This window comes from Caloenas nicobarica, chromosome 3, assembly GCF_036013445.1.
Source record: "Caloenas nicobarica isolate bCalNic1 chromosome 3, bCalNic1.hap1, whole genome shotgun sequence".
NCBI classification, from domain to species: domain Eukaryota; kingdom Metazoa; phylum Chordata; class Aves; order Columbiformes; family Columbidae; genus Caloenas; species Caloenas nicobarica.
Genome location: NC_088247.1, coordinates 26,279,229 through 26,297,713, shown reverse-complemented (window position 1 = coordinate 26,297,713; position 18,485 = coordinate 26,279,229). Strand labels below are relative to the sequence as shown.

General features: G+C 37.4%; 1 protein-coding gene across 4 annotated transcripts in view; it reads left to right on the top strand.

The window, feature by feature from the left end:
* HMGCLL1 (3-hydroxy-3-methylglutaryl-CoA lyase like 1) overlaps positions 1 to 18,485 on the top strand; it is an 82,445-nt gene that overhangs the window by 48,501 nt on the left and 15,459 nt on the right. For all 4 annotated transcript variants that reach the window (XM_065631582.1, XM_065631580.1, XM_065631579.1 and 1 more), the window contains one exon: positions 2,490 to 2,678. In XM_065631582.1, coding sequence (XP_065487654.1) covers positions 2,490 to 2,678 — 189 coding nt within the window. The remainder of the gene's footprint in view (positions 1 to 2,489; positions 2,679 to 18,485) is intronic.

Below are 18,485 nucleotides of genomic sequence, written 5' to 3'. Positions count from 1 at the left end.
TCCAGAGAAGGAGAATCCACAACCCCCCTGGGCAGCCTGTTCCAGTGTCCCATCACCCTCACTGAGAAGAAGTTTCTTCTCACATTTAAGTGGAACCTCTTGTGTTCCAGCTTGAACCCATTACCCCTTGTCTTACTGTTGGTTGTCACCGAGAAGAGCCTGGCTCCATCCTCGTGACACCCACCTATTCTTATTTAAATGCTGTTGGATTATTATAGTTTCCCTTACAGCACAATTACTGCAGTGTGTTTTATGTTATTATTTGCTTAAAATAATCTGTAACTCGATTACGACCTTTTGTATTCCGTTTAAGAGTGTAGTGTTAGATACTATTTCCAGCAGTAGGATTGTTCACATGCCTGAGGGGTTGCAGTGTTGGGTCCCCAGCTCCCGTTTTGATGAATGCTTGGTGTCAGGACAATGCTCCCAAGGGGAGCAGCACAAGCCTATGCACAATAAACTGCTCAATGGTGCAGAACACAACCCTGTTCAGTCAACAAAGCTGCAAGCTCGTATCACATTCTGATTACACTGACAAAACAGTGTATTCTCTTCTCCCCCACCCTCCTCCCAAAAATCCACAATGAAATCTTACAGAATTATAACTAATGGGCTGCCTCCTACTATGGTAGGATAGAAAATCCAATATGAAAAACTCCCAGCCAGCTTCTGAGCATGCACATTCTTCTTGAAATTAAATATACATCTCTTTTTAAGGGTCAGTTTGAGGTTAGATCATGACAAGCCAGTGATGCTGCTCAGCTTGTTAGCAGAGTTTTTTCCCCCTCTCTTCTTTCATCTTTGAGAACTTTGTTTTCAGAAGCTGAAAGACCTAAGGACTGAGCATGGGAAAGAAGCGAATGCAACATGATTTCTAGCAGTTGATATTGTCTCTTTGTCATCAGTAAAATGCTTATCTAGAAAAGCTTTGAATCATGAATGAAAAAAAAACCAAAACAAACAGAAAATGTAGTCTGCTTCTTATACCCTGATCTTAAAGCTGCCTGATCTTAAACAAAGCTGAAGTTTGGGGATTAACTAGAGGTAATCTACCACTAGCTGCAGATGATATTTTTTTTTTCTTGCAACAGTAGTCCAGTTAAAATACATGGCATGTGTTGATGATATAAAAACATGCTGCAAGATAGAATATTTTTTGCAATCTGGTGAATGTCCCTTCATAAAGAGTATATTCAATTTAGGTTGATGCGAACCAGGGGCTCTTTGACTTTAAAGCACAAAGACTTTTACTACCTTTGCGAGAGTCATAGCACTTCCAAGATTTAAGCAGAACAATTCAGACTACTTGAAGTTCTTTTTCAGCTGTTCTTTGAATTAAGTGAACAGCGTTATTAATCCAGCACTTCCGAGACTGCTGGGGCAGCACTTTGTCAGCTTCCCCAGACATGTTCACAGCAATCCCATTGATGAAGTCCTGGAATTGCTTTAACAGCAGACTGCAGTGCAACTGAAGATGTCTTGGAAAAAGGTTGTATTTTTTTCATATTTAAACAGTTAATTTCCAGACTGGGATTCTGTTCCAGTGGAGTGGCCTTTGGGGATCATTGATACACAGTGGAGAATGACAAAGGGGACAAACATACTCAGCAACTGAACATAAGGTGAAGCCTTTTCCAAATAAATTCAGCACATCTAAGATAGAAAGTTCCTACATTCAGTTTCTGAAGCAGTATTTTTGTTGCAAACATATTTTTGTGCTTCCTAGTGTATGTCTCTTTCCATACAAACATTATGGGGCCAGACCTCAAATCTCTTACACATACAAAGAACTCAAATACATAATTCCAGAAACACTTAGTTCTTACTTACATAAGTAGGAACTATTTTGTAGGGGTTTTTTTGATATCAAGAAAAATTTTAAAACTTGAAGACTAGAATGTTAATTTACAGTTTTGCTTTGTTAGTCTTTTAATGTTTGATTTGCTGAAAATCAAGGAAATATATATTAACTACAACATGTTAAAACTTCATTTTTATTGATGTTTTCAGTGCCAAGAGAAACCAAAATCAGGCTTCTGGTTAATTATTTATTGTCTTAGTTCAGCCATGTGCTTTACTTTGTGTAATAACTAGACAAAGGGGCAGATATTTACCCTGCACAACTTGTGAGCTGAAAAGTACACAGAGAAAACCAAACAGCTGGGAAATCCCCAGAGCAAAATGTTGGGAAAGGGCTTGACAGAAACTGAATTCTTACTGTAAAATCTTGCTTATTTAGATTCTGCGGAAAAGTCAAAAAGCAAGTTTTGGTCGATTTGGATTGGTTGGTTATTCCATGTACAGAAGCAGAACTATAAATTTAAAGTAAGAGGATCTATGAGATATTCTTCTTGCCTGACAATTTTGAAGTGTAAATAGAGGGTTTCTGATACACAGCGCCACCTTGGTGGGTTCTTTTTTAATGTATGTTCTTGACCCTATTTTTTGTTCTTTCATCTTGACCTCTATGTGTCTCTGTTTCTAATCAGGTATCTAAGCGGCTGTACAGTATGGGCTGCTATGAAATCTCTCTGGGGGACACAATTGGTGTGGGGACTCCTGGAAGTATGAAAAGAATGTTGGAAGCTGTTATGAAAGAAATTCCTCTGAGTGCTCTTGCTGTTCACTGCCATGACACGTATGGCCAGGCGTTAGCCAATATCCTCACAGCCATACAGGTAACTCAGGTTCTCATTTCATTGATATGATAGTAGTAGTCTTAGTTTAATTCAAATGCACAATTTCAAAAAATTCCAGCCTTAAAGAAATTACTAGAAAAGGAAAGAAGCACTCAGTAAACTTTCAGAAAGGATTGCTCACACGATGGATTGTCCATAGGTATTACTGCCATTGCTTTTGCAAAAAATTTCAATCCTTATGTACTTATTACCTTCCATTCCATACAAAACCACTTAGAAACAGTGGTGATTATTATATTCCATTGATTTGGGATGAATGAGGGACATAAAATATAATTTTTTTCTGATGTCTCAGATTCCGTTTTTCTTAGGAGCACCTGTATGTTCATTGTTTGCTAAACTAAACTTTATATTTTACAGACCTGTCTAAGTATAAAATAGAATAATGCATAATTACATCTTGATTTCAGATGGATAAATCTAAATTATTGGTAATTATGTGCACAGAGAGTGGTCTAGATCATTTTATCACTGTTAACATGCCTTCAGTATGCTTTTCTGTTTATCAATTTTACCTTCCAAATAAGACTGGCAACAACTTTATATTCTATTCAATTTTGATTCAAATCTGTGGCTAAATAATCAGAAACAGGTAATTTCCATAATTCCATTTGTGCTTATATATTTTTAAGAATAGGACACAATACAAGAAACAGACTACAAGTTCTAATGTAGTTTTTGTGAAGATATAATTTTGAAAAATATCTTAATGTGTACATGCATTCCTAAGGAGACCTATTTTTACTAAATGTTACAGAATCAAAAGCTATTTACAAATTGTAGGCCTTTATTCTATTTTATACTTAATGGTATCTTCTGCTTCCTTGCAATTCAGGCAGCAATATTTAAAGGTCTACTTTCTTTTGTCCTGTCTTGTTATTTTGGCAGAGCTCATGTTATGTTGTTTAGAAATAACAGCAGTGTGTTAACAGTATATATAAGCAACAGTAGATATAAGCAAGATGGAATGGGGAAATGTTTCAATATGTGAACCTCTGCAGGTATTTGATTAAATACTGAATTACAAAATCTGGTAAAAAAAAAAAGGGTTCTCACTTTTACTCACATTGTTCACTATTGACCCTTACTCACTTCTACTGTTGCAAATGTGTGTGTGTGTACCATGGGATAAATAAACTGCTAATTTCACAGTTAGCTTCAGCTGCAGATGTAATAGCTAAAAGCATGAAAACCCCTGAGCATGGGAGGAGTTCGCCATAAAAATACTTGAAGCTTTGTTTTTCAAATCCTTCCTTAAAATAATTGCTGTCGTGGTGCCTACTAAACATTGAACGATGGCTATGCTTTGTTAACTTCATTGTGATTCTTGTTTCAGGTTTACCTCCTGCTTCTATCTTTTTGTTTACTTCTTAAGTCAACTGTGTAAGAGTTAAAGGGGAAAAAAGCTCTTACATACCTAATGTGCAGTTCAGGCTAATTAACATGTACATTCAAGAGACCAATAGACCTAAAAAAAAACCCCAATGCAGCCTTCTCAGATTTCCGAGAAGCTCGGGGTTCCTGAGACCCACCAGAAAACTTCCCTATGTGCTCAGGTTCTGCTACAGAGCATGTCTAAAAGTGAGGAGTTTTTGGCTGAACTGAACTTGTCATAGATTTTGCCAGAAGTCCTTGATGAAGCAGGCATTACACAGTCTCTCTGACTGGCTTTCTGCAAGCAGCTCCTTGGCTCACTCTAAGGTAGGTCCCCAGGCTCTCGGATCCTCAAATGGGGCCGGTATGTCACAACATCCTTTCCTGTCTCTGGTCAAAGAAATGAGGCAGCTAGCAGTGAATTATAGCTAAGCAATACTATTTCTAAAACAGGGCAACTTTAGAGGTCAGCTGGATGGCGAAGTGCCCAAGCCAGTGGATCAGAGTGCCCAGGTCAGTTCTCACCCCTGCTGTTAGGCTTGCCTGTGCTCTCCTGTCTGCCAAAGAAACATAAATGGGCAAAGTACTGGAGTAAAACCCCTTGTCTTCAGCCCAGCAGTTCTTTTCGTAGATGACTCTCCAGAGATGCAATTCCTTACCCTTCCTCCTTTATGGGTCTGTGCAACCGACACAGTATTTCATCAGGAGTGAAATTTGTTTGAGGGGTTATAGAAATAATTGCCTATGATTATTGTTTGAAAACAATTTTAAAGAAAAAGAAAAAAAGTCTCCCAGATATGAGAGACCTGGTTACCCAGGGTATGGAGAAGGCTGAGGTACTCAATGACATTTTGCCTCAGTCTTCACCAGCAATTGCTCTAGACACACCGTCCAAGTCACAGAAGGCAAAGGCAGGCACTGGGAGAATGAAGAACCGCCCACTGTAGGAGATCAAATTTGAGAACATCTAAAGAACCTGAGGGTGCACAAGTCCATGGGACCTGATGAGATGCATCTGCAGGTCCTGAGGGAACTGGCAGATGAAGTTGCTAAGCCACTATCCATCATATTTGAGTAGTCATGGCAGTCCGGTGAAGTTCCCACTGACTGGAAAAGGGGAAACATAACCCCCATTTTAAAAAAGAAAAAATAAAAGACCTGGGGAACTGCAGGACAATCAGTCTCACCTCTGTGCCTGGCAAGATTGTGGAGCTGGAAACTACGCTAAGGCACATGGAAAATAAGGAGGTCATTAATGACGGCCAACATGGCTTCACAAAGGGCAAATTGTGCCTGACAGATTTGGTGGATTTATACAACAGGGTTACAGTGTTGGTAGATAAGAGAAGAGCAACTGATGTCATCTGCCTGGACTTCTGCAAAGCATTTGACACTGTCCCATATGACATTCTTGTCTCTAAATTGGAGTGACATGGATTTGATGGATGGATCATTTGGTGGATAAGGAATTGGCTGGATGTCTGCACTCAAAAAGTTGCAGTTAAGGACTTGATGTCCAAGTGGAGACAAGTAATGAGTGACGTTACTCAGAGGCCGGTATTGGGACCTGCATTAATATCTTTGTCAGCGACATGGACAGTAGGGTTGAGTGCACCCTCAGCAAGTTTGCTGATGTCACCAAGCTATGTGGTGCAGTCAACATGCTGGAGGGAAGGGGTGCCATCCAGAGGGTCCTTGGCAGGCTGGAGAGCTGTGCCCATGCAAACCTCGTGAAGCTCAACAAGGTCAAATGCAAGGTTCTGCACATGGGTTGGAGCAATCCCAAGCACAAATACAGGCTGAGTGCAGAATGGATCGAAGGCAGCCATGAAAGAGAAGGACTCGGGGGTGTTGGTTGATGAGAAGCTCAACATGACCCGGCAATGTGCATTCGCAACTGGGAAAGCCAACTGTGTCCTGAGCTGCATCAAAAGAAGGTCAAGGGAGGTGATTCTCCCCTTCTGCTCCACTCTGGTGAGACCCCACCTAGAGTGCTGTGTCCAGCTCTGGGCCACCAACATAAGAATGGCATGGACCTTTTGGAGCAAGTCCAGAGGAGGGCAGTGAAGATGATCGGGGGATGGAACACCTCTCTTCTGAAGAAAGGCTGAGAGAGTTGGGGTGGTTCGGCCTGGAGAAGAGAAGGCTCTGGGAACACCTTACAGCAGCCTTCCAGTACATAAAGGGGACCTACAAGAAAACTGGAGAGGGACTTTTTACAAGGGCATGCAGTGATAGGACAAGGGGTAATGGCTTTAAACTGAAAGAGGGTAGATTTAGATTAGATATAAGGAAGAAATTATTCACTATGAGGGTGGTGAGGCACTGGAACAAGCTGCCCAGAGAAGCTGTGGGTGCCCCATTCCTGGAAGTGTTCAAGGCCAGGTTGGATGGGACTTTGAGCAACCTGGTCTAGTGGAAGGTGTTCCAGCCCATGGCAGGGGGTTTGGAACTAGATGATCTTTAAGGTCCCTTACAATCTGTTCTGTAATTCTATGAACATTCAGCAGGCAAATTACACTCTTCCTAAGACACTGCAGACCGCAACCTCAGGCTGAGTACTCTTGTATGTTGTATTTTGTAAGAATTAATGAATGACAGCTGGAAAGCCACAAATCACTCTACACAAATTCAGGCATTGCTTCGATGTGAGAACTCCTAGGAGAGGAAAGAGGTGCTGGTGATTCAGTAAGTGATTTTTTATACAGATCACATTGTTCCATGCAGGATTATACTACCCAGAATATTTTCTTTTGTTTGGGGCTGATCCAAAGTCATCTAGAACTGACAGGCTGTATCTGTATAAGAAATTAGCAGGGAAGTAGTCTTGTAATTTTAGTATTTGGTTTTATGTATGTTGTTTTAGCAAAATGATAGGTAGTGAAAGATGGAAGAGAGATTAGCCAACTTTGAAAGGATAAGTAATTTTTAAGTTGTTGAAGTGAATAATATCGATAGAAAGTGTTGCCTAGAGAAAGGAAATTCACTTTCTTTTATGAAAATAATCTATGTAAAAATGTGAGGAACATGAAGTGATGCTTCAGAACCAAATATTAAACTTTCTGGCTCTTGGTTAACTGTTTTAATATTAAAATATCAGAGTATACAATTTACCAAAGAGACAAATTCAGAATATGGGAAGCGATGTGGCGATCTAGTTAGTGGAGGTGGTATTTTGAGTAAAATTGCATATGTGGGTTAGCTAATGTGACAAACACAGAATGTAGCTAAAAGAAGTGGCAAAACATTTATAGGAAATTGTTACAGACCTCCAAGGAAGGGTAAAAAGATGAGTCAGGAAACTTCTGTGCTGGAGAGGCCCCAGTAAGGTAGACCATTGATCTGGTGAGATTTGAGTTACCTTGACAATTGACTCCCAGATTGTGTACAGAAATGGGTAAGAAAGGGGAAGATTTTTAATGAAAGTGATCCAGAACTCTTTTCTTGCATAGCTGGTGCAGTTGCCAGAAATAGCTTTGTCTGTTTTCACAGCAAATATATGAACATGAGAAAGAATATGCAAAGAGAACCAGAGGAGTTCTGGCCAGCAGTGATACCTCAATGAATGAAACAATCACATGGTAATCCCATAGAACTTTATCAAATTCAAATTGCTATCATAATTCATTAATATCAACTGATCCCTACACTACTGGGATCAAATCCTAACTTAGAGAAAACAGGCATAAAACTCTAGTGACTTACAGGAAGCAGAGATTTTTACCACCTTGTCTAATCATTTCCACCTTATTGGACACAATGAGATGAATGAGTCTGATGATTTGCTGAATGAAATTACTTTTTATTAGGGCTTTCTTTTTCCAGAAAACAGGGATTTTGAAATATAAACCACACTTTAGTACCATAAACAGAATTTAGCAAGCCTCTAAACTTTCAAGGTCCAGAATGCAAAATCCCAGTTTGTGAACACAGGTTTTCCTTACAAGAATTATCATATTTCCCCTTACAGATAGTTTAAAATATTTAGTAATATTTCATTAATGTCTTTAAGATCCTTTGGTGCACGCTGGAGAGCCTAACCAACTTGCATATTTTTGTGTCTCTGGTTTACTTATGTGGTGAGGACTAGATTTACACAAAGGCACTCAATGTTGAAATGGCAAAGTTTGAAGTGCCAGAACCAGGAGGAAAACTTTCTCCCTATAAAACAGAGAACAAACTGCATGCACAAGACTTGATTAAAGATTTAAAATCTTCTATCCTTTCTCCCAGCTTTATCTACCATTGACTCCTGTGCATTATGTTCATCATTGGTAGTTCAGCTTCTTCCTAATGACTATTTGCTACAGTTGTGGTAGGATTATAAATTTATTTATACATCTACATCTCTCAACTCCTGTCTAACTATAAGCAACCTAAAATCAGATGTTCAAGATGGTATCAAGAAAGAAAGAAGGAAAAAAAAAGACACCTAACCTTAGAATCATAGAATGGTTTGGGTGGGAAGAGACCTCAATAACTCTTTATTTGCAAGAAATGCTCTCTTTTTAATTCCCTGCAGAGCACAATAATTCTGAGTTGTAGTGTAGTAGAACAGGTTGACACTTCTGTTATAGGGTAGGAAGACAGATAAGCAACCATGAAAAAGTGTGAAGCCTTGCATGTACTTGTTGTGCTAGACTTGAGCTACGAATTTCTCATGTAACAGTCAATATGAACTTTCGAGCCGAGGAAGGCAGTCCAGCCATATTTGTCTGTTGCTACACAAATAAAAAATTACTGGGTTTGTGGAGTTATGTAGTAATTGAGGAAATGAACCTGTATGTAGTGGGCTGCCAAAGTTCTTACTTGAATAATATGTTAAATACCACTTGGATTTTGTTTTATTATCAGCAGTGTGCTGGGATACCCACTGCCTGGTAGTGAAATTATTTACACCAAAACTATTTTTTAACAGAGCAAAAATAGTTATGATAGTTTAGTTAAAATTTCAACACTGTACTGAAAACAGGTCTTTTTAAGCCAATAGGGAGGTATTGTATGAAATTAATAAAGTACAGGAGGCAGGAACCATAACATCGTGGCTGGTCTTTTCCTGATTTGACATGTCACTGTGCACATCACTTTTCTTCAATTTTTTGTTTGTAAAACAGGAGCAAAGCTCATCTCTTAGTTTGTGAAATGCTAAAAAAATCTAAGAAGGAAAAGCATCGGACAACTAGAAATTATTTTTATGTATATATATATAAAATTTATTTTTTGAAATTGAAGTTTTGAATCTGAATATATTCTAAGTTTGGCATAGAATGTAATTTTGAGATTAAAAATGGTAAGGTATATGAGTGGGCAAGTGATTCAAATCCATACATGCCCATTCAAATTATCTGAGTTCTGTAACACTCCATGTCCTTTCCCCTGCACAGCCGGGCACTCTGAAGAATTTATGTAGCATAACGTGAGAATCACAAAGACTTGCCATATGAAGCAAGCACATATTTTGGGATCTTGAAAAAATGTTAATATTTTTTCATTCCTATTTTGAGAAATGCTTAGAAATTGAGAAGTTTCAGCAGACCTCCCAAGTTTACTTTCCTCTGCTGTTTACAAAGATGCGCTAGGAAACTGCAGAAGACTTAACAGAGATCTCCGGAAAGTAATTTCCAGGTTCAGATAGGGAAACATTAGAAAAAACACAGCTTGACTGAGAATAGCTGTCCGGGATCCAGGAAGGGCTGGTCATGCTTCAGTATTTCACTGGAATTCTTTGAGGCAGTCACTGCCAAAGGAGACAAAGAATATACAGTGGATATCATATGCTTTGATTTTTCAGAAAACAATTTACAGTGTTCTGTACTGGAAGTTAATATTAAGCCATGGAGGCATGTAATAAGTGGAAAGTTGGCTAAATGGCAGGAAACAAATGGAGTTATAAAACGGAATTTCTTCAAACTGGAAAGCACCCATTAGCAGGGTTGTGGAATTATTAGCCTGTGAGTCTCAGGTTTTCCTGCTTAAATAAATAACTTCAGCTACCATAATGCTCATGTTAAAGGCAATTGTTCTAACTTGCAGAAATTAAACTTTTGAAATTTTAGACTTCCATTGTGAGAAACAGGATAGCTAGCACAATTTGTAAGTGTAAATGTGTCTAATATTCTAAAACGCACAATAGAAAACATTTGGGAGCAAAAGTAAGAGTATAGCAATACACATAATTTTAGGCAAAGCAAGATATTATTTATTACAGCATGCCTGTCATTTTACAAAAGGGTCTTCCTAGAGCTTTCTACTTTTGAATTTCTCCAGGAACTAATTTATCCTAGACACCAGGTATTTTCTGGGTTTGAAAGTGTAAACAATACTTTGGCTAAAAGAGCCATTAAAAATAACACGAAATTCTTTGGAAACCGGAATTTTGCCTTTTGTTTGTTTGTCTGTGGGGTTTTCGTTTGTTTCCCATTATTCCCTTTTCCTCAAAGAAATGACATTACACTTTGGTAAAGCTAGCAATTAAAAAAATCCGTTGTTTGAGCTGAAGGAATAAGTGATACTAGGAAAGAAAAGAGTGAATAGAATTGTTTGAGATTTAAAGCTGCCAAAACAGAGATGAATAAGACTGTATTTGAAAGCACATAAGTTAGGGGAAAATGGCAGGTGAATTGTGAAAAGGTCTCAGGCTGCAAGGTTTCTTGTGAAGAAGACTGAAAAAGAGGGTGTGCGCTTTAGCAAAGTAGAAAAACACTTGTGTTTTATCAAATAATATTTCTGCTATGAGCAGTCAGCTAGTTAGTTTTGTAAGTGAAAAAACATACTGCACAAATGAATAAATCAGACCTGCATATGGGAAGAAAATGAAAACATAGGCATTCATACCAAAAAATGAGAGATGTTTTCCAGGTTGGGGGTTTTTTTGTTTGTTTGTGGGGGTTTTTTTGTTTGATTTGGTTTGTTTTTTTGTGGCTTTGTTTGTTTTTTGTTTTGTTTTGGTTTTTTGTTGCTGTTGTTGTTTTGTTTTTTAATAATAACCTGTACTGGTTTTGCATTGTTGCCTGTAATTTCAGCAAAAGAAAAAGGAAAGCAAGCAAATGAACAGACAGTACAACTCCTCTTTTCTTGGATCAGTACAAAAGAAGCAGCAATTCTATTTTTATTGCTTTCTGCTGCTTTTTGCAGTATGTACCTAGTATACAATTTCTGAGGAGCTGAAAGTTTTGACCTTTCTCCCTATGCTTCAGAAAAACTTCATAGCTTGATAGTTCACAAATAAATTCCTCATTGCTATTATTACAGCTGTTACACTATTACTAGAAAAAAAGTTTAAACAGTAGACATTTTTTTCAAGATTTTTATTTTTGAACTTTTTAGGACAGGAAATGTAATATCTTTGTCATTGTATATTGCGATAGCAGCCAGGGTTCCCGAGGCAAAGATGTATTTACATGCATATGCCAATAGGTAGCCTGTATGTTTTCTTTATTTATTTTAAATGAAGTATATTGTAAATGATTAACAAATAACAGAAATCAGCATTGTTCTAGCTTCCTCTAATGTGATGATTGGATTTCAGAAGCTTTCAACTCTGGGTACTGAACCAACAAACCTCAAGTCTAAGTCTGTTTCAAGATACTAATCAGGCCAAGAGATCCTTCGTCAGTTATAGATTATTCTCTTCTCCAAATTCCTTCACTAGAGCCGACCTGGAATGGTAGACACAACTTCCCTTTGGCTTAAAATCAAACCTCAACTGTCTTTTAAAACATTTTTAAACATTTAATTTCTCATGCGAATCTATGCATTTCTCTACAAGTTCATATAGATTTATCACCCTAGCTCTAAATGGATTATGGATGGAGAAATCACTGCAGCAACTAGAGAAATAAAATCTGATTTTTTTTTTTTAATCTATCTTAAAGCCAAAGATAATTTATGTACTAATAGCATTGAAGCTGTGGATTTATAGAAAGAATTAATTTGGCCCAAATATTCTATGCCCTTTTTTTCTGTGCTTGTGCCCTCCTGCCCTACTTCTTTTTTCTTGGAATGATGTTTTATTTTAGCTTCCTAATCTCATCTTAAACGCTTTCATTTCTGAGTTTTCCATCCTCTAAATGACGTTCACTTGCACATTTCATTCTTCAGTGTCAGTGGTATTTTCCAATTTCAGCTTCAGTGATAATTTTCTGATTCATGAAACCTAGAAGCATTAAGGCCATACTGATTTAGTTGGCCAGTACCTAAAAGGCATTCTGGCGTTGCTTCCATTACTGTGTGTATTTCTCTTCTTGTGAGTGAACTTCTTCCGATGCAAAAATAAGCAGATTCACAGAATTTACTTGAAAAGATTCTTAGGTCTTCAGTAGATTCTGTTGTGCTGCATCATTCTTTAGTTGTTATATCTGGAACTATAATTTGTAAAAGGGAAAGAATTAGTATTAATACAACACAAGAACACAATTTTGTCGTTTCACTTTTTGACAGCTTATAAGAGGCCTGCAAAGTTGTGCTTGCAAACAAGGCTCACACGAAATAGCATAGAATATAGTTTATATGCAAAACCAGCAGATTATAGGCCCATTTGGGGATAATAGTCTGTACCTACTGTTAGTGTGGACCTCCCCACTCCTTTGTTCTCCTTTGTAACGCCTTTTTTGCCGTTCTTTGCTTCCATCAATGCTTTAACAGAGTAAATATGCTGCTGGCAGCTTGCTGGCAAGAATGGAGAATGACATGAATAGATACTGTACTCCTACATTCACCTAATCCTAATATTTTCCCTGGCACTTATGTTAATTTTTTCCTCTCTTTCAGTGTTTTCCTAGTCATTGTTTGATAGTTGTAAGTCTACATGGGCAGAGCAACAAGCCTTTTTACAGACCTCCTTTTATCATCCCAACTGTGTCTTGTTTAACTTGACTATTTAAATGGCTGAGAGTCAGCATCATCCAGTTCTGAAGTGGACTGGGCAGTAATCCAGCTCTTTCTGTTAGAGACAGACATTCATTTTTTTGAACTACAAACAAATTACTTCCAAATGCTGGAAATGTAAGAAGGCTTTTCAAAAAAAGGTTTTCAGGTGTTTATAGAACAAATTAGTATAAAATAGTTTTCAAGATGCTAAGCCCAATTTAAAATAAATATTTAGTACTTTTAGGAGTTGTGAAAATATAAGACTAGAAAACTGGAGTCACTGATCTGTAGCATGCATAAAAAATATGGTGAGGGAACACTGGTGTCAAATTCCCCATGCATTTTTCTACTGTGCCTCAACTGGATTGCATGCGTAAAAAAGGTAGTATTTGTAGTATTTGTGTTTTTGTGGTTTTGGGGGGGTTTTTGTGGGGTTTTTTTGTGGTTTAGTTGGTTGGGTTTTTTTGTTTTTTGTTTTTTTTTTCAGGAGGCTATGTGGCTGGCTGTAGCTTTGGTGAGATAACTGCCTGTAATAGTCAGAAATTGAACTTATAACTCTTATTTTACAACAGTTTTTGATTCAGTCCCTGAAAATCAGAGTCTAGATTATCAAGGTTACCGGAAAATGAAGTTTTCCTTGGTCTGAAGGTTGTTTTTTGTGCCTCATTCAGTATCACATAGGCACTGTCTCACTCACAGAAAGGCAAGCTAGTTCTCTGCAGCTATTACCTGTCTCTTTTGGTTTTATGGTGTCTTGCTTGTCTCTAACATACCTTCCAACTTGCACAACAAACAAAATGGAATTTCCACAGGCAAGTGTCCTACACAACTGACTCATCTCAGAACTGCTCCATCCTTGCAAGCCCGTCCCATTCTCCCTTCTCAGCACCCCTCCCACCACTTTATTTCTTCACCAATTTCTATCTCATCGGCTGTCACATTAATTTTAGATATGAGACTGAGTGTCTGAATAGACTTTGCACTCCTACAGTTGCTGTATCACTACTTTAAGGTGTTCCCAGTGTCAGTACCCTCTGCGCCTCTCTGGCACTAAGGCCAATTTATATGAAAAGCTCGCACCCATAAAATGAAATTTGTACCTTCCAGAACAAGGTCAGCACTTCCAGACTGCCAACTATGAATGATTCCTAAATGGTGCTGGTTCCCAGCCTGTGCCAGGAGTTGTTCGGGGGAGCCAAAGCTGTGCCAGGGACTGTGGCAGGAGTTACACGCAGTGGACAACTGAGTTCCAGTCCTCACGCCATTTAGTTTACTGGTTATGTGCTCTATGACTAAGGTGGGACTCCCCACCTTGCATGTCCTTGATTCAAGGCATGAGAGCATGTGAACTTGAGGAATCTTATCACTATTTACTAGTATGGCCTCTTTGAAAGTGTATTTAAGTTTGTTCTGAGAAGCTGAACTATTTTAGCTAAGTTTTTTGTAGAGCACTGTAGGTCAGGGCAGGTGTCTGCCCCAGACAGTATCAGCTTGATTAGTGCAAGATTGGCAGAGCTCTAAGCAGAGTGCCACGGGATCTGAATATGGAAGATGTTGACCAGTCTTTGTAACTGACACGACTAACATGCGAATGTAAATTAAATTTCTAATTAAATACACCACAAAAATCAATGTCTGTATTTAAAAAATAGTCATCTAAAATATGTTCTAGATGAATACTAGGTTTATGTTCATTAGACCACCTGTTTGTTCCTGTGATTAAGATGTACTTATGATGATGATTCTAGAATATACAGTTTTAGATACTTTTAAATCTAGAATGTATGAGTATGCCAGAAGTTATGTATGTAGCTTTGTGTTTTCAGCTAGTCTCCTTCTAGATTGACTGTGGTTAGACCATATTCCTTTTTCTTTGTTTTGAGCTTACATGCTGCACACTAAAAGGTATGTGGTTCAGTGACGGAAATAACATACAGTATTTCAACGTAATTTTAAAAACAATTTTGAAAGAAAAAATTTAAATGTTTGGTGAGAGTACAATTATTTTAAGTACTTTTAAAGAAAGAATTTTATTCAGGATTTAATTCCTCATTCAATTTTCATGGTATTTTGAAAATAAATTATTTCTATAAGAGTTGCTTTACTTGTTTTTAGGAATTTCCCTGTGATCGTATTGCACTTTAATCAGACTATGAGTCTGTATACATCAGCTAGAAGAAGATAAATGGATTTTAGGCACGTGTATTTTTCTACTGGTGGAAATGACTCCCCATCCTTTTTTACCCTGAAGTAGTTTTTCTTGAAGTTTAACAGCAAGTCTAAAATAAGGACAGAATCACAACAGTGCTTCCTACTTGAAAAGGATTGTTTCTTTACCTTTTGTTATTTGTGAGTGTGTCTGTTCTAGTTTCTGCCTGAAAAAGAGGGTATTGCGTGGAACCTGACTTTCAGACCCAAGCAAGGGTCAGAGAAGCTTGCCATGGCAGGAACAGTCCTGGGAAATCACAAATCCCAGTGTCTCCAGTAGGGAAGCTCAGTGTTTACAGGATGACGCTCCCTTCCTTTTTGGGCAGCTCTACAGCCAGCTGTGCTGAGGGGGTGGAACTAAACCTCTGGCAATTCTTGCATATTTATGGCTGCTCAGAACCAGTTTTGTTAAAATCCAGCAAACAATGAAGGAGGGAGAGTTACTTCCTATTGTTGAGGTACATCAGATGGCTTTCAACAAGCTCTCAGAGTGTTTCCTAAAGTAAATTAAACTGCAGAAAATCCAGAGATAACAATGATGAGGCAGACTGGACTTCCTGCACTCACTCCAAATGAGTGAGCTGGGTGGATCCCTGTAGCTGTATGAGAACAAGTGACCATGTGCATAAGTGTAATAAGTCGAAGATGACTGTTCAATTAAGGCAGAAACCAAAGGTGATGTAGTTCTTAAAGTATGACAATCATCTTTTCTTTCTGTGCTGTGCAGAAGCAACACTGAGCCAATCTCCTGAGTCAATTCGTTTGTCATTTATCTTTTTTTTTTCTTTCGAAATATTGCGGTATAAGTTGAAAAAGCCAGACTTTCAAAATAAAAAACCTTTTTGATCGTTTTAAAAGATAAATGAATGATAGTTTTATAAACTCAGTAATTTTTGCAAGCTTGCATATTTTCCTGTTTACTTAATTTTTTCCTCCTTTGTTGTTTAGTGCAAGTGCTATATGGTGACAGATTGTCAGAGACAAATTATGTGATTTGCGTAAGACAGAGTCCTTTCAAATACACAAAGTAACCAATTATAGAAAGAAATATTTTTCTCTGATCTGTGTTCATAACAGATTTTGCTTACACTAAAAGTTGCAACAAGAGGTAAGAATTTTTAATTTGATGCAGTATTTTTCTTTCAAAGAATAAACTGATAGAACAAAATAAAATAGGCTTAGCAAGACAATATAATGTGCGCCTGTAGCAAAATATACTAAGTTGAATGCCCTTTTGAACAAAACAAGTGTTCTGTCTTTCCTGTTGGCAGATATATTGGATGAGTAATTAGCAACTGTCTTTTTTAAAAGTGAAATTTTAATCAGAATAAGGGAAAAATATTTGTAAGACAGATTACATTTTGTGGTTCCTCACCTTAATGCTACCACTTAATTAGTCAGTGCTTTGGAAGGGAAGATTCTTTTGGAGGTATTGTAATGTGATAAGGTATTGTAATTAAATGAATATTACAAAATTGATCCATCTATAATGGAGAAACTGTCACACTTCTTTTTAAAGTTTCCTGCATTATGATTAAAATCGTGGTGGAAACTTCAATAAAGATTCACTCTGCCTATAGTGTTTAAAAAGATGCCCTATTTGATTGCATCTTCTTTGGTCACATTACTGTAATTATTAACTGTTTAAGCCCATCCTGGAATTCTACTCAAGACATTCTACTTTAGCACAAAATATGAAGCTCTACTTCCTTGAAATTATTCAGTTGAATGACGAAAACATATATTCCAGAGCTCTTAAAGGGAGGTTGCTCTTTGGTTCTGAGTCGTTGCAGTAGATGCGATATTTTCCAACAAGACCTTAGCGGTCCCATTTGTTAAATACATTTGTCTGAGTCTTGAATCAAATTAAGCATGTGCATAGCTGTTTGCAAGTTCAGGGGCTATTTAGTGAGAATGAATTTAGTAAGAAAAAAAGCACTGATAGAAATAATATACTTTTTTGTTGTTGTTACAAAAGATGTAAAGGGAATAATCAAATTGAAAGAAAACAGAAATATCTAATACTTTATTATATTGTAATGTCTACTGCAATACTGCCATATCTTTTCCTTAGCTAATTGGGAACCAAGTCTTTAGTTCATCTAGAGAATGAGATGTGCAAGAATGAATAATTTGGTTTTGTTGTTCGGTTTTCTTTTACAGTTTTTGATATTTTTTTTTCTTCGCAATACTTTTCAGAACACAGACACCAGTGAAGAAAAAAAGAAACAGTATAACTACTGTAAATATTTTATAAAATGTCCATCTGAAGCCCTTCAACCTCTGATAATTAGAGGCCATACTGCAGAGATTGACAGGGTAAATTACTAGTGAATGTTTACACAACAAAACATATGCCCAGTACAATATCCTACACTGATGTTACTGAAACCAGAGTCCGGAAATGTACAGTGGAAACAAGACGTGTTACTTTTCTTGTGCCAACACAAACAGCAATTACAGCACAGTGTGAGAGAAGTCATAAGAAATACTACTGCATATCAGTAGTTCAACAAAGTCAGCACTTTTGTGTAATTGCAGGGGAAAAGGGCTGAAAAACATTACAGATCTCAGCAAGAAATGGCCCTTTATACTTTTAAACTGATCCTTGATAAAACAATGCCGGGGTCATGAGAAGGCTACTCTGCCAATTCTGCTTCACTGTGGGATCCATTGACATCTGGCTGAGCTGCGGAAGCTGGAAAACTTCTTTAATATTCTCTTGACAGTAAAATGGACATGTGGAAAACATTCTAATCTGTTAATCTTTAGTGCTCCTGAAGAAAAAGGACATTTGGCTTTATACTTTGTGATGATAAATATTAAGTCTCCAGTTCTAGCTGTAAATAAGTTAAAAGCATGTGAATGGAGAATGCAGTTCTTATTTTCCAAATACGGGAGAAGATGGGTATGCACCTGTGTAATCAAGATCATGTAATAAATGCCAGGAGTTTTTTTCTAAGGGCGGTTTACCATACATCTTGGCAATCCACTTTTCTTTATGATGAATATGTTTTGTCAATGGATATTAGGGAGTGGAATCTCTAAAATCCTTATATCCTATGTACTAAAATAGAATAAAGTATTGTTTCACGCAGGGGATTATGAAAATAGAATTAAGACATATTCAAAATAGTAGTTATATCTGAACAAAAAGTGCAGCTTTTTATTTAATAGCATTAACTGTACAAATTATATTTGGCCTGGAGTTTAAATCTAATATGGAGTAATAAGGAATGATGGAGATATACATCTGTACATCTTGAGATGGGATGCAGAATTCTTAATTTCTATTGTGAGATATCTCCAGAAATGACAAGAGGAATCCCTCACAAT